General features: G+C 42.0%; 1 protein-coding gene across 1 annotated transcript in view; it reads right to left on the bottom strand.

Annotated features, from left to right (window-relative positions):
• Positions 1-22,269, bottom strand: part of fbn2b (fibrillin 2b) — a 62,120-nt gene that overhangs the window by 2,981 nt on the left and 36,870 nt on the right. Inside the window, exons 10-64 of the mRNA XM_061033555.1 lie at positions 20,518-20,670; positions 19,260-19,478; positions 19,033-19,176; positions 18,527-18,646; positions 18,269-18,394; positions 18,055-18,177; positions 17,300-17,575; positions 17,141-17,194; positions 16,936-17,061; positions 16,129-16,254; positions 15,743-15,862; positions 14,538-14,675; positions 14,046-14,096; positions 13,724-13,849; positions 13,363-13,590; positions 12,996-13,121; positions 12,754-12,882; positions 12,448-12,573; positions 12,130-12,255; positions 11,857-11,979; positions 11,431-11,556; positions 11,040-11,165; positions 10,617-10,739; positions 10,359-10,481; positions 10,131-10,256; positions 9,913-10,035; positions 9,455-9,577; positions 8,781-8,942; positions 8,614-8,682; positions 8,323-8,448; positions 8,066-8,191; positions 7,755-7,904; positions 7,580-7,651; positions 7,363-7,488; positions 6,696-6,821; positions 6,109-6,234; positions 5,850-5,966; positions 5,408-5,536; positions 5,159-5,278; positions 4,855-4,980; positions 4,484-4,636; positions 4,300-4,365; positions 4,069-4,194; positions 3,746-3,865; positions 3,524-3,646; positions 3,105-3,236; positions 2,862-2,987; positions 2,546-2,752; positions 2,189-2,314; positions 1,897-2,019; positions 1,487-1,603; positions 1,202-1,330; positions 940-1,059; positions 264-495; positions 16-169 (exon numbers count right to left, since the gene is read on the bottom strand). Of these exons, the coding sequence (XP_060889538.1) occupies positions 16-169; positions 264-495; positions 940-1,059; positions 1,202-1,330; positions 1,487-1,603; positions 1,897-2,019; positions 2,189-2,314; positions 2,546-2,752; positions 2,862-2,987; positions 3,105-3,236; positions 3,524-3,646; positions 3,746-3,865; positions 4,069-4,194; positions 4,300-4,365; positions 4,484-4,636; positions 4,855-4,980; positions 5,159-5,278; positions 5,408-5,536; positions 5,850-5,966; positions 6,109-6,234; positions 6,696-6,821; positions 7,363-7,488; positions 7,580-7,651; positions 7,755-7,904; positions 8,066-8,191; positions 8,323-8,448; positions 8,614-8,682; positions 8,781-8,942; positions 9,455-9,577; positions 9,913-10,035; positions 10,131-10,256; positions 10,359-10,481; positions 10,617-10,739; positions 11,040-11,165; positions 11,431-11,556; positions 11,857-11,979; positions 12,130-12,255; positions 12,448-12,573; positions 12,754-12,882; positions 12,996-13,121; positions 13,363-13,590; positions 13,724-13,849; positions 14,046-14,096; positions 14,538-14,675; positions 15,743-15,862; positions 16,129-16,254; positions 16,936-17,061; positions 17,141-17,194; positions 17,300-17,575; positions 18,055-18,177; positions 18,269-18,394; positions 18,527-18,646; positions 19,033-19,176; positions 19,260-19,478; positions 20,518-20,670 (7,259 nt within the window). The remainder of the gene's footprint in view (positions 1-15; positions 170-263; positions 496-939; positions 1,060-1,201; positions 1,331-1,486; positions 1,604-1,896; positions 2,020-2,188; positions 2,315-2,545; positions 2,753-2,861; positions 2,988-3,104; positions 3,237-3,523; positions 3,647-3,745; positions 3,866-4,068; positions 4,195-4,299; positions 4,366-4,483; positions 4,637-4,854; positions 4,981-5,158; positions 5,279-5,407; positions 5,537-5,849; positions 5,967-6,108; positions 6,235-6,695; positions 6,822-7,362; positions 7,489-7,579; positions 7,652-7,754; positions 7,905-8,065; positions 8,192-8,322; positions 8,449-8,613; positions 8,683-8,780; positions 8,943-9,454; positions 9,578-9,912; positions 10,036-10,130; positions 10,257-10,358; positions 10,482-10,616; positions 10,740-11,039; positions 11,166-11,430; positions 11,557-11,856; positions 11,980-12,129; positions 12,256-12,447; positions 12,574-12,753; positions 12,883-12,995; positions 13,122-13,362; positions 13,591-13,723; positions 13,850-14,045; positions 14,097-14,537; positions 14,676-15,742; positions 15,863-16,128; positions 16,255-16,935; positions 17,062-17,140; positions 17,195-17,299; positions 17,576-18,054; positions 18,178-18,268; positions 18,395-18,526; positions 18,647-19,032; positions 19,177-19,259; positions 19,479-20,517; positions 20,671-22,269) is intronic.

Raw genomic sequence — 22,269 nt, 5'->3', positions numbered from 1 at the left:
CTGAGAAGCATGTACCTTTTTGATCTCATTTTCATCAGCATTTCGTTTGTGTCGTGCATTCTTTCCTCCTCCATTGATCTTGCACTCGTAGCAGGCCTCAGGAGACAGACTGTCGTCCTCCTCACCCTCCACAAACTGGCCTGAGAAACCTGAACCTGTTAAACAGTGACTGTATGGAAAAGAAGAAGTGAGTTTTAGTATGCTGAGAACGAGGGGGGGGAAAAATGTTTTCAAATCCATCCTCAGTGCACTGTGTCCCTCACCCCTGTCCGGCTCTGTAGAAACCTCCGGGACAGCCACACAGGTAGCCTCCATCGGTGTTGGAGCAGCCGTAGATGCAGGGGTTGCTTCCTGTGTTACATTCATTCACGTCTTGGCAGCCACCACCGCTCTGCTCAAAATCAAAGCCAGAGGGACACACACACTTGAAGCTGCCGAGTGTGTTGTAGCAGGAGGCAGATCCACAGACTGATGCGCCCTGACACTCATTCTCATCTATGGAGGAAAGAAAGGAAGAGTTTACAGGGGGGCATGTGTGAAGACAGCACAGCTCATACCTAATAACTACAGTTTAAAGTGATGATGATGTTGAAGAATGAAAATTCAAGACTATTTTTACATCATTAAAAGAGAAAATGCATTTGAATTATTCCATGAAATTACTTCTGACTCAAATTCCTGTTTAATTCTACTGAGTTTTATATCGTTGTCACTAGCTGTTTGGTGGGTTTAAATTCATTTTTAAAAGAATAGAAACATATGGCCTAAAAACATGATCACCTTAACTTGTATTTTCCGAACAGCTAAGATAAAAAACACAGAAAACATGAAATTCTTCTAAAACAACTTAGATTTCTTGGTAGTCAACAACATGACTTTTTCATAGGTCTGCTTCACAGCTATGTACTGATGCGTCTCATGATTATTACTCTGACTCACCCACACACTGGTTCCACTGGTAGTGCTGCACGTAGCCCTGTGGACAGCCACAGCGGAAACCTCCCAGCATGTTCTGACAGCCGTGCTGACAGCGGTGGTTACTGCCACACTCATCCACATCTGAAGGAAATTAAAAAAAAAGACGTTTATCCTTTAAGCTGTAAAGCTAGAGCATATCTTTGTTACAAACACTTTAACAGGGCACCAACATGTCTCCATGATTGTGAGGCCAAAAAAAGAAACGATAACTGTGTCCTCTAACCTTCACACTCCATGCCGGTGTTGTCCAAAGAGAAACCTTTAGAGCATTCACAGTTGAAGCTGCCAGGAGTGTTGACGCAAGAGGCCCGGGAACCGCACCCACTGTTCTGAGCTGAACACTCATTGTTGTCTGCAGAAAGAACAAAAATAAGGGAAACTGAATATTAAGATTCTATTTTTCAAAAGTTACCTTTTTTTTCCTCTTTTTGTTTTTTTTTTATTGCAAAAAAAAAAAAAAATGCATTAAGCGCAGGGTAACAGTGATCTTCTTCAGCCTTGTACTCACCGATACAGGCAGTCTGGTGCTGTGTGAAGCCAGGAGGACACTTGCAGGTGAAGCCTCCGATGGTGTTGACACAGAGGAACTGGCAGTTATGCTGCTTGGTCGAACATTCATCGAGATCTTGGAAAGATAGAAGAAAGCAACGTAAGAAAAACAAATAGAGGGCATGAGGGATCAAACCTCAAAGCAATTAAGACTGCAATCTAAAAGATCATTCAGTATTATCTAATGCTTTTCGAGAAGACTAGAATGAATGTCCTCTTTATGTGTGCAAAAGGAAGAAATGTATCTTTGATTTGAATGTGCAAATACATGACATTAAAAAGACAACATATTTACACATTTTAAACAATCCTTACATGTAAAGGCATAAAATTACCCAAAATCAAATAACAAATCAAATATCCTCCTACCTTTGCAAGTCTTTCCATCTGGCTGCAAGCTGTATCCTCTGGGGCAGGAGCAGAGGTAGCTGCCCTCTGTATTTTTACACAGGAAGTTGCAGGGCTTCGGAGACAGAGCACACTCATCCATATCTGTAATGCACACATGCAGGGAAAATAAGGAATACGGACAGGGAAGTAGTTATCAATAACTAATAATAAGTGCTGAACTTCTGCAGCAATATTTAGTAGCTACAAAAACCAGTATCTTGCAATTTACTGTAACATATTGGTAAAAAAAAAAAAGAGAAAGCAGCCATACCAACACAGGAGGTTGCTGTGAAGTCAGTTTTGTAACCCACGTTACAGTGACAACGGAAGGATCCGATGCTATTGATGCACTGACCGTTCTTGCACAGATCTGGCATCACCTGACACTCGTTGATATCTGAAGGCACAGAGACATATTTTAGTACTCAGGCTTCCAAACAGGCACTTAAAAAGGACTCACAGTTTCATTTCATTTCTTCGTGATCGTGGGAGCTCTCACCCTTGTAGATGCATTAATTAACATGGATGAACCGGGGCTTACTTGTTTTTTACTCAGTTTTTGTTACTACTACTTTAAATGACAGTGGTGAATGTATTAGAAACGCATTTTTTTTGCTGTGCTACTCACCTCTACCATCTGTGGTGTAGCCAGGTCCGAGTGGGCACATCTTTTTGTACTGTACGGTACCAGGCAGTGGGCAGAGCTCACACTGTGACCCCCAGCCTCGGCCTGTGTTACAGCAGCACTCAGATTTGGTCACACTGTTCCTGCTGGTTGAAGACTGCTGGCACATTGTCTGCAGAACCTCGGCATAACAGTAGCCCTTCCGGTTGTCTGAAGGGAAGAGTGAAGGGAGAACGAGAGGAGTGTTCATGGAAATTGCTGGATAAGATAATTCATCACATCTGTGTCTTTAGTATTAAGACAGCAAAAATGATCTTACCAATGCATTCAGTTCCAGTAGAGCTTGCCTCAAAACCGTCATTGCACTCGCAGCGGTAGCTTCCGACTGTGTTGACACAGCGCCCATTCTTACAGATACCAGGCTTGGCGCGACACTCGTTCAGGTCTTCAAGTGAGCAGAGCAAAAAAATTACAGGGTGAACAGAATAAAGTAGATACTTAAAGTTGCACTGAGCCACGACTGAAGAAAAGCTCTCATATTGGCTGAAACATTTTTACTCACCCATACACCCGTCTCCATCTGGTCTGCGCTGCATGCCGAGAGGGCAGATACACATGAAGGTACCGATCAGGTTCTTACAGGTCATACCCTTAGAGTCACAGTCATCCAGACCCTCAGCACACTCGTCTTGATCTAATGAGGGACAATGAAAGCGGCTAATATTAAAACTGTTCAATCCTGATTTGATAGATAGATAGATAGATAGATAGATAGATAGATAGATAGATAGAAAGAAAGATAGATAGACAGATAGATAGATAGATAGATAGACAGATAAATAGATAGATAGATAGATAGATAGATAGATAGGAACTTCATAAATCCCTTGGGAAGGTTCCCTCAGGAAATTCAGAGCAATGTAAAATCTGTCACTTTAAGCTGCTGACATTTGAAACAGGAGATCTACTGTTCCCTCTCACCTCTGCACATCCTCTGGTCATCTCTCAGCACGTAGCCAGCAGGACACATACACTCATAGGAACCAAAGGTGTTAACACATCGGAAGGCACACAGCAGAGGGTTCTGGGAGCACTCATTGATATCTGGAGACAAGATTGCCAGTATAATACACAGTTATTGTAAAAATGAAGCAGAAAAAGCAGATTCGAACGTGATGAAGTGTCACTGTGTGAATGACTGACCTTCACAGGTCATCATGGATCCAGGTTCAAAGCCCTCCTGGCATGAACACTCGAAACCTCCCACCACATTGGTGCAGGTTCCATTTCCACACGGGTTCCCTATGGAGCACTCGTCAGTGTCTGGAGAGGGGAGAAGGCAGCAGAAGAACCCGGACTTAATTAAAACCAATGAAATATTCATGCAGACGATTTTAAAAGCATTCCGTAGAAACAGCTCATGATTAATACTCAACATGATTCTCTTCAAAGGTCTTGTTCCAGGTCTAGTTTTACTGACAGATAACACCATTTGCTTATTTACCAAATGTCAGATACTATCTTACCAACACAGTTGACTCCAGTGTAATCCAGGTTGTATCCGAAGGGGCATTCACAGCGGAACGAGCCGTCAGTGTTGATGCAGATACCATTTTGGCAGATACCTGGGTTATCCAGACACTCGTTCAAGTCTAAAGAGGGCAACAGGGGATTAGTATTCCTAGATTACTAGAATAATTTTACGAGACCAATTGGCTGCTACATTCAAGGGATAAACTCTATGTTGGGAAACTCACCTTCTCGAGCATCGCCTGGTCCAGGCAGTGCTCCATGACCATAGGGACACAGAGTGTTAAAAGCAGCTGAGGACACACCAGAAAAGTTCAGTTTATTTTTTTTAACATAAATATCTAGGTGTGCGTGTAAATGTCAGAAGTACAGCTTTCTGTGTGTATTTCTGTGTGTTTCTGTGTTACTCACCCTCAATCTCTTTGGGGCAAAGCTCACAGGGAAGTCCCCAGCCCTCGCCAGGCATCGTGCTGCAGCAGCACTTGGCCTTCGTGGTGTTGAAAGCTTTGGGGACGGAGCATTTTCCGAAATCAAATTTGGTGAAACAGAAGCTCTCTCTGGTATCTGCAATCAAAAAACAAAAACAAAAACAATGAATTTAGTTTCACTGTAGAATGATGGTAACAAATGTCATTCATGGGACACTCAAAGACAAAAGCTTCCGGCACTGCATTGGTTGGGGCTACAAAGATGTGTCAGATTATACCATTTACACATCATTCACACATTCGTACATCAGCAGTGTCTGCTGTGGCATTCACTTAGCTAACAGCGTCTCTCACCGTAGCAGCGCCGTTTGTTGTCAGAGAGAACGAAGCCCGGCTGACAGGTGCACTGGAAGCTGCCCGGGGTGTTGGTGCAGGTGCCAAACTGACAGATGTTGGGCTCCACTTCACACTCGTTGATATCTGTGAAGAGGTGGTAAAAAAAAAAAAAAAGTGTGAGTCCCAAATTTCCCCTGATTGCAAATGTTTAATAAAAAGGTGTTTAACAGGACTATGAACAAGCTGGTTTGACTTTTTTTCTTTGTTTGTTTTTATTACTTTTAAATCTGGCCTTGTATGTGTGTGCTTGTTTGCTTCTTACCTATACACTGGTCATTTTGAACCTCATATCCAGGAGGGCAAATACATCTGAAAGATCCATCGAGATTCTGACAAGTTCCCGGAGAGCAGGTGCCGGGCAGACTCACACACTCATTGATATCTGTGAAAAAAAGAAAAATGTACAAATCAGAGAATGCAGGTTTTTTTCTGTGCCTAGGTCAGAATAACTGCACAGTATTAATCCTTCAAGTTCCATAACGTGCTTACTTTTGTTGATATTTTAACTTACCGACACAGTTCTTCCCATCCTGAGTATTCTCATAACCCTCATGGCAGAGACACTGGAAGGAACCCAGTCCATTGATACACTGTCCATTCCTGCACACTTGGCCCTGGAGGGCGCTGCACTCATCGATGTCTGTATTGTAAGGTAAACATTGAGAGGATTAGGACTGAATATTTCTATAATTTTGTATATCCACTGGCAGCAAAAGGACGCAACAGGAAATAAAATCAAGAAATATGTTTTTCCTGGCATCAAATAAGTTTGTCAAAGGTGGCTTGTGTATCATTTTCTTCATTACAATACCCAAGTTAGAAAATACAATCTTCACAGTCTGATATGTTTCTCTCTAAAGCCAAAGAAAAGTTAAAAACAGACAGACTGATATCTAAATTATTGAATGCATTCCGAATAAAATATATTCAACATCAAAATTCTGGTATCTTACCCATGCAGTCGTTGTTGTGTGTGAGCTCAAAGCCAGGGAAGCAGAGGCAGTTATATGATCCCACTGTGTTTTTACAGGTTCCATTACCACACGGCTGTCTGTCACACTCATCAATGTCTGAATACAAACAGAAAAAAGCAACATTGAGAATGGTGAGATATCAAGAGCAGTCAAATTTAAAAGGTGTGCATTATATGGCTAATATGCTACATGCTGCTCAGTGCTGTGTATAGGTTTGGTTTTAGAGGGTGCGTCTCACCCATGCACATGGTCAGGTCAGCAGTAGCTTTGAAGCCGTTTTGGCAGAGACAGCGATAGCTTCCCTGCATATCGATACACTCTCCATGGCTGCACACGTTTGGAATCTCCTGGCACTCGTTGCGGTCTGTAAAAGAACAAGAAATCAAATAAAATATATAAAATAAAAGCCCAAAACTCTTAGGCCTGACACTGTTCTTTTTCTGATTAATCTGACAGTAATAAACAAAAATAAACTAAAGCTTCATTATTTCACAGAGCAAGAGGATGTTTTCCCAATGATAGGTTTGTTTCCCCAATCAAAAATGAATAAATTAACAATAATATAATGTGATAGATTCAAACATTAGGGCCATATTTTTTCAGTGTTGATTTACTTTGATTATCAAAACGTTCAGGGACAAATGATCTTCCAGCATAAAACTAGACAAATCTTAAGCAGCGTGTGATTTTCTACTGTACATACATTTAATACTTAACACTCAACAGGTTTTATGTTTTCCTCACATCACCAACACATTCAATCTGACCTCCCTGCTACTTTAAATGGGAAACCCCAATAAGACTTGTCATACAGGCTGGACTCACCCACACAGGCTCCGTTGGGCGACTGTTTGAAGCCTGGCGAGCATTCGCAGCGGTAGCTGCCAGGAATGTTGATACAGTTAGCGTTGCGTTGGCACAGGTTGTCCCCACTGTTACACTCATCAATATCTGCAAAGTGGAAAGAGAAACAGTTAGACATCCGTCACAGGCTCCATAAGTGTCTGTTCAAAGCAGGCAGTCAGCTTGTGGACAGCAGGAGAGAAAACACAACAGCTCCGATTTGGCTCTAATACAGCTGAGACAGTTGTTGGCAGGTTGTTGATGGCCGAATGTTGAGGCAGGTGCTCCCATTCAGAGAAACTATATGTAACAAGGGTATTCTTTATGTGGGAAAGGCAGCATTTACACCACTGAGTGGACTGCTTGTACCTCTCAGCCAGTGAGTGAGTGTTACTATATTTACTACTTTTTACTATTTTTACTACTAGGAGAAGTGTAGTATGTTGTGCACTTGTTTTTGTTGGTGCAGAGGGAGTAAAGGGGACAAAAGTTAAGCAGACAATCTTGAAATCTATTTAAAAAAAGTAATAAAAATAATAAAAGTGAGTGGAGTTAGTTACCAGAATCTTTCCCTTTAGAAAGGATATAGTAAGAGGAAGAGTGAGGCTGAAGAAAACAGTATTTTAGGACCTTCATAAAAGAGGTTTACCTTCACAAATGAGCAATATGTTGTTGTAGCTGAAGCCCATTGGACATTCACAGCGGAAGCTTCCGATCTGGTTGATACACACTCCATTCTGACAGATACCGGGGATCTCCCTGCACTCATCGATATCTGAGCGAAACAACACAGCAGAATGTTATAATGTCAACTTGAAGAAGTTGTGTTCTGTAATGTACCAGTTTTGATGTTGTAATAACCTTACCAATTGGCTTGCCAGTGTGGATGTCGATTATAAAACCAGGAGCCTGATTACCACACAGTAACTGGTATTCAGCTGAAACAGACAGAGCAGAAGACACTCAGTGAAAGTCATACAGTGTGCTCCTGTATTTAAACTGAGTGTTTGTAATTGTTTTAGAACATTAAGTGATACCTACAGGTAGCTGGAGTGGGACAGGCCTCACACGGCTTGTTCCAGGCTTTTCCCACGTTATAGGCACAGCAGCACATCTTCTTGGTCATATTGAAGGACAGCTCGTTCTCACACGTGTCGTTGAAGTTACGGTAACACACACTCTTCCTCATGTCTGCATTGTGAAGAGGAAGACAATCGACGTTTAAATCCAAAATCTGAGAGTCAGCACTTAAAAAACATTGCCATTTTGAATCACAATTTAGTTTGGACATGTATATTTAGACGACATGATGAATGTGTCTTGTCAGGCAAAGAGAGGTCTCTCCTACTCACCCATGCAGTTGTTTCCTCCATTGACCTGCATGTATTCAGGAGGGCATACACACGTGTAGTTACCCAGAGTGTTGTAGCAAGTACCAGGTCCACAGATCCCAATGTGGGTTGTGCACTCATCAATATCTGCATGGGAAGATATGATGACAATTTGAAGCAATTTTGTTTGAATTTTCCCTTCATGACCTCTCACACTTGTTATCAATACAATTTAAATAAATAAACATGTTACATGTTATTTATATTTCAGGTCTTACCCTCACAGATGCGAGTCTCCTCATTGAGATAGTAGCCTGCTGGACACTCACACTGGAAACTGCCAAAGGTGTTAACACAGTTTCCACCCTGGCAGAGACCTGGCAGCTCCTGGCACTCATCAATATCTAAAGAGGAATCAAAACATTAAGAACCATGAATGTCACTAATGTATTGATTTTATGTTCAACTGCATTTGCAACAGAAGCCAAAGGTGGATGTTTTTCCTGATTCATCAAATGCTGCTTCATTTGCTAATTTACAAGAGGATGGAAAAGGGCAGTACGGTTTACCTTCCAGGATAACGGTGATGGGGTTTGGTCTGAATCCCTCTCCTCCTGGACAAAGAGTCTTATACTCCGCTACAAGACACAGAAATGGAAAGTTTGAACTATGACACACAGATGTGCTTTTTGAGTAGATAAAAGACGCTGATTATCCGAGGCCGTCTGGCGCATACTTGAGTTAGTGGCGGGGCAAAGTTCACAGGGGTTTCCCCATGCTCCTCCCAGGGAGCAGCAACAGGAAGCTCTGGTCACGCCTACTCCGATCCCGGCGCTGCAGGAGATTCCTCCATCGCCACGTGCAAGGATATCCAGGAAGCAGTTTCCAACACGGGTATCTGCAGAAGACAAATATTTGCTAATTTATACAAGAAGTCTTTACTTCTTCTGACAGCACTAAGTGTCTATGAGTTTAATAAAGTTTGGTTGTGCTCTTATTTGTTTTCCGTCATCACTGGCTCTATTTTGTAGGTATGTTTTATCTTTCTATAAAATCAGGTTATGCACTGATTTGGTTACTTATATTGGAGAAGGATTGTTTGCCATAGTACCAGCTCGTCTCTCTCTTGACTTTAAACAGACATAAGAGGAAGATGAATCTTTTTCTCTATCTGATACTAACACTATTTAAGAGGGTTTGCTAAGTATTAAGCTAATGTTAGCTTTAAGTTCATAATATGGCAACTCCTTCATCTTAAGATTTTAATAGTGGCATCACTTGCTCCGTGCTAGGCTTATGGAGCAACATATGGTCTTCTTAATTAAAAACCTGCAATTTCCTTCCAAGAAACATTTGGTTCTTTTCAGTACTGTTATAGATGAAAACGTGCAAGCTTTAAGCGTGACTCACCCACGCAGCCCACTCCGGTGGGGTTAAGCTCAAAGTCAGCTGGGCAGTTACACAGGTAGCTCCCTGGAGTGTTTACGCACAGCCCGTTGATGCAGTTCACAGGGTCTGCACACTCGTTAATGTCTGCAGCACACAGAGAGACACACAAGAGCTCAGCCATATACAACATATAACAGAAACCTTCATCACATGTAATCATCTTGTTGTTTATGCAGCCATAAAAAAAAAAACAACTGAAACTACTTTTCTACTTTCGATTCTTCAAATGTTGTGAATGTCACAAACTAACTGGGGGTCATTTGAGGTTAGGCTGCACAAATACTGGGAAGAGAAGAATAGATATCTTAAAGATAGCTTTACTTTGATATCTCCTTTTATAATGCTTGAACTCTACTGAGTCTACTCTGTGTCTGAACTAAGAGATTCTGGAGCTTTGCTTGCAGAATTGGGCCACTGACCAGTGCAGTTCCCTCCGCTGCGGTCGAGTTCATAACCGTCATCACACACACAGCGGAACATCCCCGGAAGGTTCTGACAAGTTCCAAACACACAGATGTTCTGGAAGTTACACTCATCGATGTCTGTGGCAAAAGTGAGAAAATGAGAGAAAGATATTAGTTACCGCCGCAGTAAGACGTGAAAATATATAATCTATAGAACAGATTAAGTGCAGCACCTTGACAGGCCTTGCTGTCCTCAGTAGGAGTGAAGCCCATCTCGCACTCGCAGCGATAGCCTCCTGGAGCGTTCAGACACTGGCCATTCTCACACAGGTTCACGTTGTCTGCACACTCGTCCATGTCTGACACAAACACAACCAGTACATCATTCAATTAAATTTGCACGAAGCTCACTGCACACCCAGTAGGGTTTGGATTTATTAAACAAGTTCCAGCCATCTTACCAGAGCATGAAAATCCGTCTCCATTGAAGCCCTCTTTACATGTACACCTGTAGGATCCCGGTGTGTTGACACAGTCTGCATTGGGGTTACAGTTGTGGTCCTCTGCAGAGCACTCGTCCTGATCTGCAGGAAGAGAGTGAAAAAAAAAAAAACGTGTGAAGATAAATCTGGCAGAAGTCACTCAACTCCTTCAAGAAAAAAAAAAAAATGTTTCTTGTATTTTATTTAAAAAAAAAAGAGATTCTGCAATGTACTCACCCACACACTTGATGCCGTCTCCCACCCAGCCATCTCGGCAGCGACATTTGAAGCTGCCAGGGACGTTGATGCAGGCAGCATGCATGTCGCAGTTATGAGCTCCAATCTCACACTCATCAACATCTGGATAGATATGAAAACTTGTAGTTAATAAATAGACAGCTGCATACATTTTTGTACTGGCTATGTCCCTTTTAATGTTAAACAGAACAAACTAGACGATGAATTAATTATCCTTTTAAAAATTTTAGACCTGGAACTCCTGTATGCATCGCTGACCCGTCTCAACACTCCACTCATATAATAAACACACAGGGGACCAGACCATCTCACAGACAGCACAGTGTGTGTGTGTGTGTGTGTGTGTGTGTGTGTGTGTGTGTGTGTGTGTGTGTGTGTGTGTGTGTGTGTGTGTGTGTGTACCTGTGCAGCCCGTGGATCCTTTCTTGACAAAGTATCCAAGTTGACAGTGACAGATGAAGGAGCCTTTGGTGTTCTCGCAGTCGCCGTGGAGACAGATGTTTGGGTTCAAGTCACACTCGTTAACATCTGGGGTGACGAAGATGGACAGACACAGATAATGAACATTCTGGCCTTATGAGATTGGAGCCACAAGAAATAAGACTGACAGGCAAAATCCAATAGATCAGGTCAGAGAGGAGGAATGAATAGATTAATGTGAGAGGCAAACACAGAATTTAAAAAAAATGTAAACAGAGAAGAATAGTTTTAAACATATGTGAGCAAAGTTGAAGACACTTAAGCTTGTGTTTACAATGTCATAATCAAACTGAAAGTGTTTTTTTTCCCTCACCAATACACGTCCTCATGTCCATTGAAGCCATGAAGCCATCGTAACACAGACAGCGGTATTCCCCGGGAATGTTGGTACACTGGCCGCCGTCACAGATGTCAGGAGTCTCCTCACACTCATCAATATCTGAAGGAAGCAGAGAAAATACAGTTTTAATGGGGCAGTACCAAAAAGATCAGTCTGCTATTCCATTTTTCGTAAGTACACCAATTTATTTATACTTTCTTTTGTTTGATCTGTCTATCTCTGCCTTTATGAAATTGTTTGTATTTCTCTCTGATTTGCCTTTCAATCTTTCACTGTGAAGCACTATGTGACTAAAAGCTGGTATAAAAATACAACATTGCTTAATACTTACTTTTTGTTAATTTTTGTGTTCGCGCAAATGCTCAAAAATATAATAAAAAAATATTGTGTTTTAATTACCTGAACATGTTCTGAGGTCAGGCATAAGAGCGTAGCCCTCACTGCAGCTGCACTCATAACTTCCCTCTGAATTGGTGCAGTGGGTCTCACAGCCTCCATTCATGATGGTACATTCATCAATATCTGCCAAAAAAAACGACACAATTACAGTTTAGCCATCCAGGTCTTGTCAGTTATGAATAACATAGTTAAAGTGTTCAACAGGACAGTGAGTTCATTAATGTTAGTTCATAAATACCAAGCATTTGTTTAATATATTGTGGATGTGCTCACCAACACAGCCCTGTCGGTCGGGGGTTGCCTGGTAGCCGGTGTCACAGGAGCACTGGTAGGTTCCTGGCATGTTGACACACTGCCCATTTTTGCACAAGTTGTCACTCAGCTGGCACTCATTCACATCTGCCAAGAAAGGAGAAGTGAATTTCACCACACGGTGATGATTGTGGAAAAAACATTACAGGACAATATTATGGTTAATGGATACTAAATGGTCAAGAGGAGAAAATAACTTTGACAACTGTGATATGTTTAACCATGTAAGAGTGTTCCTGAATGCATATGTGTGTATGTGTTGTATGCTGTATGACCCACCTTCACAAGCAGAGCCATCGTTGCTGAGCGAGTGTCCAGGTGGACAGTTACACTCATAACTCCCCTCAGTATTCCGACAGGTTCCTCCACGACACAACAGTGGGTTCGTCTCACACTCATTAATGTCTACAGGAAGGAAGAGAGGAAGAGAAAGATGAATACAAAGAGAGGACAACAGGTAAGAAATGAACGTAATGAAAGGGTAAAACTTGACATTGATTTCATGTCGAGGACAACAGTTCCAACAATGTTTCTGAGTGTCTCACTGAAATATTTTGACTACAAATGTGAATGGCCTCCGCTTACCCATGCAGTTCTTCATCATCATGAAGCCACTCTCGTAGCCCTCGAAGCATTCACACTCAAAGCTGCCTGGTGTATTGACACAGGAGCCATGACCACACAAGTCGGGGGAGATACGGCATTCATCGATGTCTGAAATGAAAAGAGAGCAGAAGGGCTTACTCAATAACTTCTCTCTGATCTTGATGGAAATTAATTCATGATGTAATTAATCCCCCCCCCCCCCCTCTCTCCCTCTCTTATACCTGTGCAGTTCCTCTCCTCAGCCGTCAAAGCAAAACCATTGTTACAGCGACACTTGAAACTCCCAATGGTGTTCCGGCAATTTCCATGTGTGCACAGACCCGAGAAAACCTTACACTCGTTTACATCTGTCAGGAAAGACATCAAATTAAAATCAAATGAAAATAACAATTATTCTAAAAAGTATCAGAAGTAAATTTACTGGATAATAACACATTTAAAATGATTATATTTAACAGAAATATGACTATTACACATCATCTGAATAGCATAACAGTGGGCTTCTAACAACAAATCTACATCCATATGATGTCACACATCACTAACAGTTAAAGCTTGAATACTCAGTAAGTCTAAAAGTCTTTGAACCTTTATAGAACGCCCTGCCAGTCAGGATATCTCCTCTGTTAGCAAAGCCGGGCCCTCTGGGACAGATGGTTCTATACTCAGGGGAGCCTGGTTTGGGACACTCCTCGCAGTCAATTCCCCAGGCAGCACCCACTGAACAGCAGCACATGTCCACGCGATATCTCCCCGGCAGTGGTGCGCCGCACTCATCCTCGTGCCACTTCATGTAGCACTGCTCGCTACGTGTATCTAGAAAAGTTGGTTGTAAAAGATTTAAAAAAAGCAAAGGTCAGTTGAGATTTTTCTTCTGAGAGGCGTTGGAAATAACAGTTTATATAACACTAAATGGGATGTGAGATTTCAGTCCTTCATTCTTTCTTACCCACACATGTGCGTCCAGAACTGTCCAAGGACAGACCCTCAGCACACTCGCAGCGGAACGAGCCCTGGGTGTTCATGCAGCGGCCATTTGTACACACTCCAGGGAACACCTCACACTCATTAATGTCTGCAGAGAGCAGGACAATTTAAGAACCATGATTACAAGGTGGAACACACACAGACATGCACATCATTTTTTATTTTTTTGCAAAAGAAGTCTATAGGGAGAACATAAAGGCACTTTACAAGGACAAAAAGATTAAATGACTTCATGGAGGCGCTGAAGGTTGGTCACCGTTCATTAACTTATCAAATGTTCTTACCTTCACACACAAGGCCCTTCATACGAGCAAACCCTCGAGAGCAGGCGGTGTCTGAGGAGACGTAAGAAGATTGAGGGATGTAATAAAGACATTTTATATATGAGCACTGCATGTGAAGTCAGGTTTATGGGTTTTCTTGACCAAAGCAGCCAAAAAGAAACATCTACAATACCTGAAATGTGATTTTATTTGCTCCTTCAGCTTTTTTGATGAAGGATTGAAACTGGTTTAATATTGTTCTATCATTACACGTACAACTGTAATGTAATTATTATCACCTGTACTTATGACTTTAAAAAAAGAGACTTCATTCAACAATGAATTTTATTGGTAAACGATGATTTAAATTCATTTTCATGTTTTTCCAATTGTCACAACTCCTAAATTCTGTGGTGCTATTTAAAGTATTCTAAGGTAATGGTAAGACTAAAAATACTTAAACACTGAAAAGAATAAGTAGCAGCATTTGCGTTTGTGTGTGAGTGTACTCACCCATCTCACAGGGTTCACATGGGCTTCCCCAGGCGGCTCCCAGTGTGGAGCAGCACTCAGACTTCAGCGTGGCTCCGTTAATGTTCACCTCACAGCGGCTGTCTTGTAGCGTCAGCCAGCAGGTGCTCTTCATACTGTCTGTGGTGCAGACACAGCAACAGAAACGATCTTTGTTACCCTGTTTTGTGTTAACAGTTAGTAATGCGTGTTTGATAAATTGTCTTAAGCCACACAAATAGTGTCTGTAGTTCCTTCTTCATGAACCATCAAACTGAATTTGCCTTGTTAAAGTGTTCATGTAGATTTACGGTTTACCCGTCAAAACATTAATCCACATCACCCCTGGAGGACAAAATGTCAAATTCTAGTACCTTTAACTCGGGCAACCAAATGCACAAAAAAATTGTCACCATCCATGTCACCTTCAACTCTACTGAATGCCATAAAACCTCAGTCTCTAACTAAAGCTGATTAAGACACATTACATTACATTGCATTAAGTGCTATTCCATTTGTAATGAACTGTAAGAGTGAGTCATAACAGACACCTTTTCCCTTAAACCACTAGACCACCCAAACACAATGCCACAATTGACTTTCCCTTTCTTCCCCTGCTGAGTGATGGACTACAAAAAAAAAACACAGAAATGAATCAAGCCAGAGGAATGTGTGGACCTCTGACAGAGCAAGCTCCTGCTTATGTATGAGTATTTATTTAATGACTCATTTTCCCTTCCACTTACAATAACATCTGTATTCAGTGTTCTGTATTATCATGGAGCTTTCTCAGAATGATTTCCTTGACAAACTAACAAGGACTATTAATCCTTTGCGGAGGGCTTTACATACCAAATGTCATTTTGAATCTGACAATGAGCTCTATGAAATAAAGCAATATCTGTGTGAACCAAGGCAGTGCATGTAAGAATGTATTTAATAATTCCTCTGTGTGTTTCATTTTGCCCAACATCTGTGGCTCATAATGCCTCTGCAAGGCTCCTCAGTACCTGAACCATCAAAGTGATTGTTTACAAAAGTAGAGAGTACACCATCATGGGGATGATTACACAAAAGTACTCTTGCAACAACAATTTCCCCATTGACACTTGTCCCTAAGTGTGTGTGATTATCTCACCAGAGCTGTTTCTCGGTCCCCCAGTGCTTCTCTAATTTCTATCAGGCATTTTAGAGCAGTGATGTCTTACCCACGCAGATGGTATTGGTGGAGTCCAGCTTGCTGCCGTGTGTGCACTCGCAGTTGAAGGACCCAGCCACGTTACGGCATGCTCCATTGATGCATGGGCTGGAGTCGCATTCGTTGATATCTGAAACATGTGCAAACACACCTTAGGTCAGGGCTGATTCAAATGGATCATCATCCTTATTTGGCGGAAAAAAACAAAGAGTGTGTTTGTCTTCTTCCCAAAAGCCACATGTTTACTGGAAAATAGCTACACATCTGGTAATAATGTCATTGCATAATGACCTTGATTGTCAGTAAAAACTACAAAACACATGTGGATGTCATGCAGCACGCACAGTTGAGTGGGCCTTTACGTGTCAGAGAGAATGTGTGTTTGTGAGGATATACCTTCGCAGGTCTCTGAGTCAGGTTTGAAGACGTATCCCTTAGGACACGAGCAGGTGTAGGAGCCAGGAGTGTTTCTGCACAGGCCGTTGTCACAAAGCAGACGGTTCACCAGACACTCGTTGATGTCTGCACAGAGGTGAGGGAAGGAAAACAAGGAATTAGAGAACAGTAATGTAAGGTTTTAACCAGTAAAAATCAAAATCAAATGTTCTTATTGCTATTTTATTATATCTCTTGTTACAGCGTAACCACCCCAACGCTAGCTTGATGTCACGTCATGATGTTGGGATGACATGAAATCCTGACGTTGGGCTGATGTCGAATCCCGAAATAGGGCTGATGTCAAATCACAATCTTGATATGACATTAACATTCCAACCTCTTATTAATGTTAGATCCCCATGTTGGACTCACTTGACTTCACCAATGCTGAATTGACATCAGATGGCAATGTTAACCTGACCTCTAATCTCAATTTTGGGCCAAGATCAAATCCCAAAATTGAAAATTGATGGCAGTTCACAATGTCGGGCTGACATCACATCCTGACATGAAATACATGAAATTGACGTCTGATCCAATTGTGGGGCTAACGTCAGATCAAGACATTGGGTTTACATCAAATCCCGACATTGGGCTGAGGCCAGATCCTGACATTGGGTTAATGTCAATTCCAGACTGTTATGATGGATAATGTTTTTATTTGATGACTCTATGTCTTTGCATTTTACTTATGTCATTTAAAACTGCCCTCTTTTGACAGAAAGGAAGAGAGTTTCACGTATTGGTGTTGTCAAACCTACTCACCAACACAGGTCTTGCCACTGGTGTCAGACTCGTAGCCGATGTTACAGATGCAGCGGTAGCTTCCTCTCAGGTTCTCACAGATGCCATTCTGACATATTTCCGGGTCCAGAGCACACTCATTGATGTCTACAAGAAGACAGGAATGATTAACATAATGTATATGTGTTTCTAAACAGTGCATTAACATTAAGAACAACATCCTCACCTCTGCCATCAGCTGTAATACCAATACCACTGCTGCAGACAGCCTGGAACTCAGCTATAAAAACACACGTAAAAAAACACAATTAATTTTCTCTGACTTTATTACCAAGGGTTTGCAAGAAATCAAATAAAAAGTAAAACGCAAAACAACTATTTTTACCTGAGTTTCTGGAGGGACAGGGTTGGCATGGTTCTCCAAAGCCATGTTCCGGATTTGCACAGCAGCACTCAGACTTTGTCACTGCACCGGGGAAGGGCCTCGAGCACGTGCCCATCTTTATGGCACCGTAGCAGGTGGTTCTCATGTGTGTGTCCACGCACACTCTCCCATCTACATCAATAGCAAGGCCTGGAGGGCACTCACAGCGGAAGGAGCCCTCAGAGTTGATGCAGCGGCCATTCATACAAATGCCAGGTGTGAGACACTCGTCTATGTCTGATGTAGAGAGGGAACACATTGTACACATCAAATGTTGGCTAAAGTTTATGAGCTAAGTCAGATGTGTGTACATATGATGTAGTGATGTATCCAGAGATTACTTCAGGCAGTAAGTATGCAAATCATGACATAATTTCCTTTAAGAATTTATCTAATGCTCTATATTCTTAGCTATCACGTAATGGGGAGTATTATTGGATTGATACACGAGTGTTTGGGTTATGCACCTGTGATGTTTGTGTTATGGTGTGAACAAAATGGAATGTCAGCTGCTCTCAAAGCTTACAAACAGACATAAATACGTCCCTCTCTGTGTCTACATTCTGTTTCTGTGTTGTGCACCCGAGGGATGTCACAAACAATCTGATTTCCAAAACAAAACCAGATCAAAAAGAGGTCTGCAGGGTTTCAATGAACACCAAACCAGTCAAAACTGCTTTGAAGGCCTCTGTTTGCACTTTATAAATCATTCATACCGGTGCAGTAGCGTCCGTTGGGGGCTAAAGAAAAGCCCGGCTTGCAGATACACTTAAAGCTGCCGTCCTCATTGATGCACATGCCATTGAGACACATGTTGGTGGTGGCACACTCGTCATGATCTGGAGGGGTGGGCAAGAGGAGAAATCAGGCAAAGTTTGTAGAGGTAAGAGTTCATGCGCAGGTCAACCTGTTTCTGTGTTGGCTACTCACCGATGCAGTTCTTTCCATCAGGAGTTAGCTCAAAGCCAGCGTTGCAGACACACTGAAAGCTTCCCTCTGTGTTTACACAGCGGCCATTGCGACACATCACTCCGTTCATAATACACTCATCAATGTCTAAAAAAGGAGAGCAAGAAGAGGTAGAAGGGAAAGACAGTTTATGTATAAACACCAGTCAAACTGAACTCTGTCAACTTCCCCAAGATGACGAAACATCTTTGGGAATTTTTGCATGATCATCTGACGTACCAACGCAGGCTTGTTTGGAGAGAGTTCCCTGGAAACCTTCATGGCACTTGCAGTGGTAGGATCCAGGTGTGTTGACACAGTCTCCATTGGTACATGGTTTACTCACACACTCATCCACATCTGGAATGGGGAAAAAAATAATCAAACAAAAAACATGAACTGTCCTGACTGCCCGACTGTGAATGGATTTAAATATTGAATACAAAGATTCACATTTATGCAGCTTTTCCAGCAAACATCAACACGCACACTCCTATTAACTTCCTTAAATCGGCAGAAGATGGCAGTGCAGTACATGTAGTTAACTGTGGGATAGTCACAAAGTAGCTGTATCTGCCTAGAAGGCTGAGGGAGATTTGAGAACTGACTGAGTACATAGCATGAACTTTTTATTCAGCATACAGTGTGTGTGTGTGTGTGTGTGTGTGTGTGTGTGTGTGTGTGTGTGTGTGTGTGTGTGTGTGTGTGTGTGTGTGCGTGTGCGTGTGTGTGTGCATATTTCTTACCAATACATTCCCCACGGACATCTTGTCTGTATCCCATGTTGCACTCACAGCGATAGCTTGTGGGTGTGGGAATGCAGCGTCCATTCAGACACAGGTTGGTGAAATGTTTGCAAATGTCAATGGTGTCGTTCACAGACACAGTGCCTAAGAACATTAAAACACAGTAGGAGAATATTTAATATAATATTATAACTCATTAACACATATTAAATCTAGAGGATGCTCACCTATGTGTTGAAGGCCTCCCCCATTTCCTCCGAATCCGCCGCCGTTTCCTCCAAAGCCTCCTCCTCCGTTGCCACCAATGCCTCCATTACCATTTCCATTAGGTACACTGGGGAACTTAAATCCGTACCCATTGCCATTGGTGTTGGGGAATTGTCCGTTGGGGTAGCCATAAGGCAGACCTTGGGGAACGCCCACAATACACAGGCGCCTGAACTCATCTGAAATAGAAACAGTGATCACAAGGAACAAGTCAGTTGATGCAAAGTAATGTGGATTATTATAGTTATTCAGACTCAAAGCACTTTGAATCACCCTGAACACTTGAAGTCCTGCAGACAGTGTTTACACCCCCGTATCCTGGAATTGCAGAACTCACAAAGGCCAAAGGCCACTTTGAAATTCATTTTGATGTCATTTTGTTGAAGTCTGTTATGAAGTTGACTCTTTGTTATGTTGTTTTCTTACATGCTCCATATTTTAGCAAAGCCTGAACGGATAAAGACAGACAATTGAGCGTGCAAAATGATGAAGTCTACTGTCATCTCTTCTGGCAGTAACTGAGAGTAGGTCTTGTCGTTTTGTTTCCATGTTTGAAAGAAATTAAGTGTGCTTTTTAATGAAATGACTTTTTGTGTTCAGTAGAGCGCTGTCTGCATGTATGTTTGTTTTCACTTCGACAATCACAATAAATCAAAAACACACGTCTTATTTCGGCAGTGCCAGTGAACAGAGATCAGTAACAGATCAGTTATGGATCACAAGGTCTCACGCAGAGGAAGACTGTTCTAAATTCCTGCTTGACAGAGGGGATGATGGGTCATTATCTCCGACCAAATCTTTTCCATCTTTCTCTGTTTAACTTGCACTTATGACATCATGCTCATCAGTCAGCATGGATGCTGCTCCCTCTCTGTCACACACACAAAAGTAATTCTAATTGCCTAAATCCTGTCTCGTTTAACATTACTGGGTTAAACTCATTTGGCTTGTGAAACATTCATGCATGTGTGGCTTGCTTTACTGCATGAGCTAATGCCAAGTCATAGACAAACTATCTAGGAGGCTGCCAGTTTTCTGTTAGCAGAGGAAGAAGGTAATGGATGTTCTGTCCTGATTTAAAGCCAAACCCATCACTTTATCTGGGATCAGTTTGGGTAGATGTTGTTAGTACCAGTTGTTTTTGTCGACAATTAAAGCTTTGGGTCTGCATGTAACCTTTTTTTTTTTTCTGTGTATCTGGACATTGTGTGTACTCACCAGATCCTCTGACAGGGCACATCTCAGGGATCTGTCCCAAAGCCCAGCAGCGTCCTGTGTCACAGCAGCACTGCATTTTGGTGTACTGACCAGTCAGCTCTGCAGCACAGCGACCATTAGACAGAGCAGAAAAACATGTTCCCACGCGCTGATCTGGATGAAAACAAGAACAAACATGAATTACACCAGTGAAAAAGTTGTACAAGATTAAAATTTTATGAAACAGTTGAGCCTGAACTCTGTCCAAAATGGATCGACATTCCTGAAAAGTGAAACATTTTTCATTTTTAATGAGATATTGGCTCTGTGTATTTCCTTTTTGTGATATTTAGCTTTATTATAAGGTGCTTAATGCATAACAGAAGGGTTAGTGTTCCATACACAGTTGTGTAAATAGAGCACTTGGACAGAAACCTGACAGTTAATTAGAGGACTGTGCTCTCTGAGAAAGAAAATTGAGTCTTTAGAAAAGATATTCACCAGTTCTAAAGTCAGCAGTAGCTGAATTATTGTTTTTCCTGATCACCATCTTGCTGTTGTGAGCTAGTGACGTCCTTCAGGTTGTGTCAGTCAAACAACTATCAGAGTTAGGTGTAGGGTGTAGTTTCAGGGGCCACAGAGCTACAGTTACACACTGTTCACAGCCTGTTGTTGAGTCAGTCTTTAAATTAACGACTTCAGGTAACAAAATGAAGTACTTTTTGAACCAGTGGTGCAGCACTATATTTGGGAAAAGGTTACAGGTAATCATCGCTCCCAAAGCAGCATTGCTTGAAGTCACAGGGTTGGCTTGGCTGGGGAGGAAGCTTCTTTATGGGCCGCCAGTGGGAAAGGTTGCCTGGGGTCTCGACTAACTACAGGAATCTGAAGGGCCTCCAAAAGGGGGTCTTATTTGTTACAGTTTTCCAGGTCAGGGTCAATGGGGCAGAGAAAGGGGGCTGGGGTTCAAAGAGTGTGTGTAGGGAGTAAATGGAGAAGAAGACAGGGGGGGTTCTGGGAATTTAAGGAAAATACCAAGAGAAGGAAAAAGACAGATTGAGAGGGAGAGCATACACATGTATCATTTTGGAAAGCAAACAATATTATGTGAAAGGGAATCATGAGTACATCTACAGAAAAAAGGAGTAGAAAAGGGAAAGGCAGAGTGAAGGGGTATAGGAGGGGGGAGCACAAGTCGATTAACTCGCTAATGAGCCAGCAGTCTGGAATTAATCAGTTCCATGTGGAGCAATTCTTGCCAATTAGATAGAACATGAGGGGCTGCGCTGTGTCTGGGAGCACATACAGTACAGCACACACACATTTACATGCAATTACACATACAGAAACACATATCTCTACATTTCGAGTAGCACAAACACATAAACACAAAACATACACATATACTGTACTTCTACAAAAAAAAAGTTAAAGGTACACAAATACACAAAAAACACAAACGGAAAAAAACATCCCATGGGATTGACAGAGCTCAAGGCGGTGTGTGTGTGTGTGTGTGTGTGTGTGTGTGTGTGTGTGTGTGTGTGTGTGTGTGTGTGTGTGTGTGTGTGTGTGTGTGTGCGTGAGTGTGTGTGTGTGTGTGTGTGTGTAGGGATTGGGGGGGAATTAGGGTTTGCTGATGAGGATGATGATAATTTAAATTGGATCCAGACCGTGGTTCGTTTGCTTGCTTGCTTGCTAGTGTTGCTCGACTGCACAGGCATATGCTTTCATTTGGTGAGGTGTTTTTACAGTCAGACTGACTGGTCACAT

The sequence above is a fragment of the Labrus mixtus genome, chromosome 3 (assembly GCF_963584025.1).
Source record: "Labrus mixtus chromosome 3, fLabMix1.1, whole genome shotgun sequence".
Taxonomy (NCBI): Eukaryota; Metazoa; Chordata; class Actinopteri; order Labriformes; family Labridae; genus Labrus; species Labrus mixtus.
This window is presented reverse-complemented; position numbering and strand designations above follow the sequence as displayed.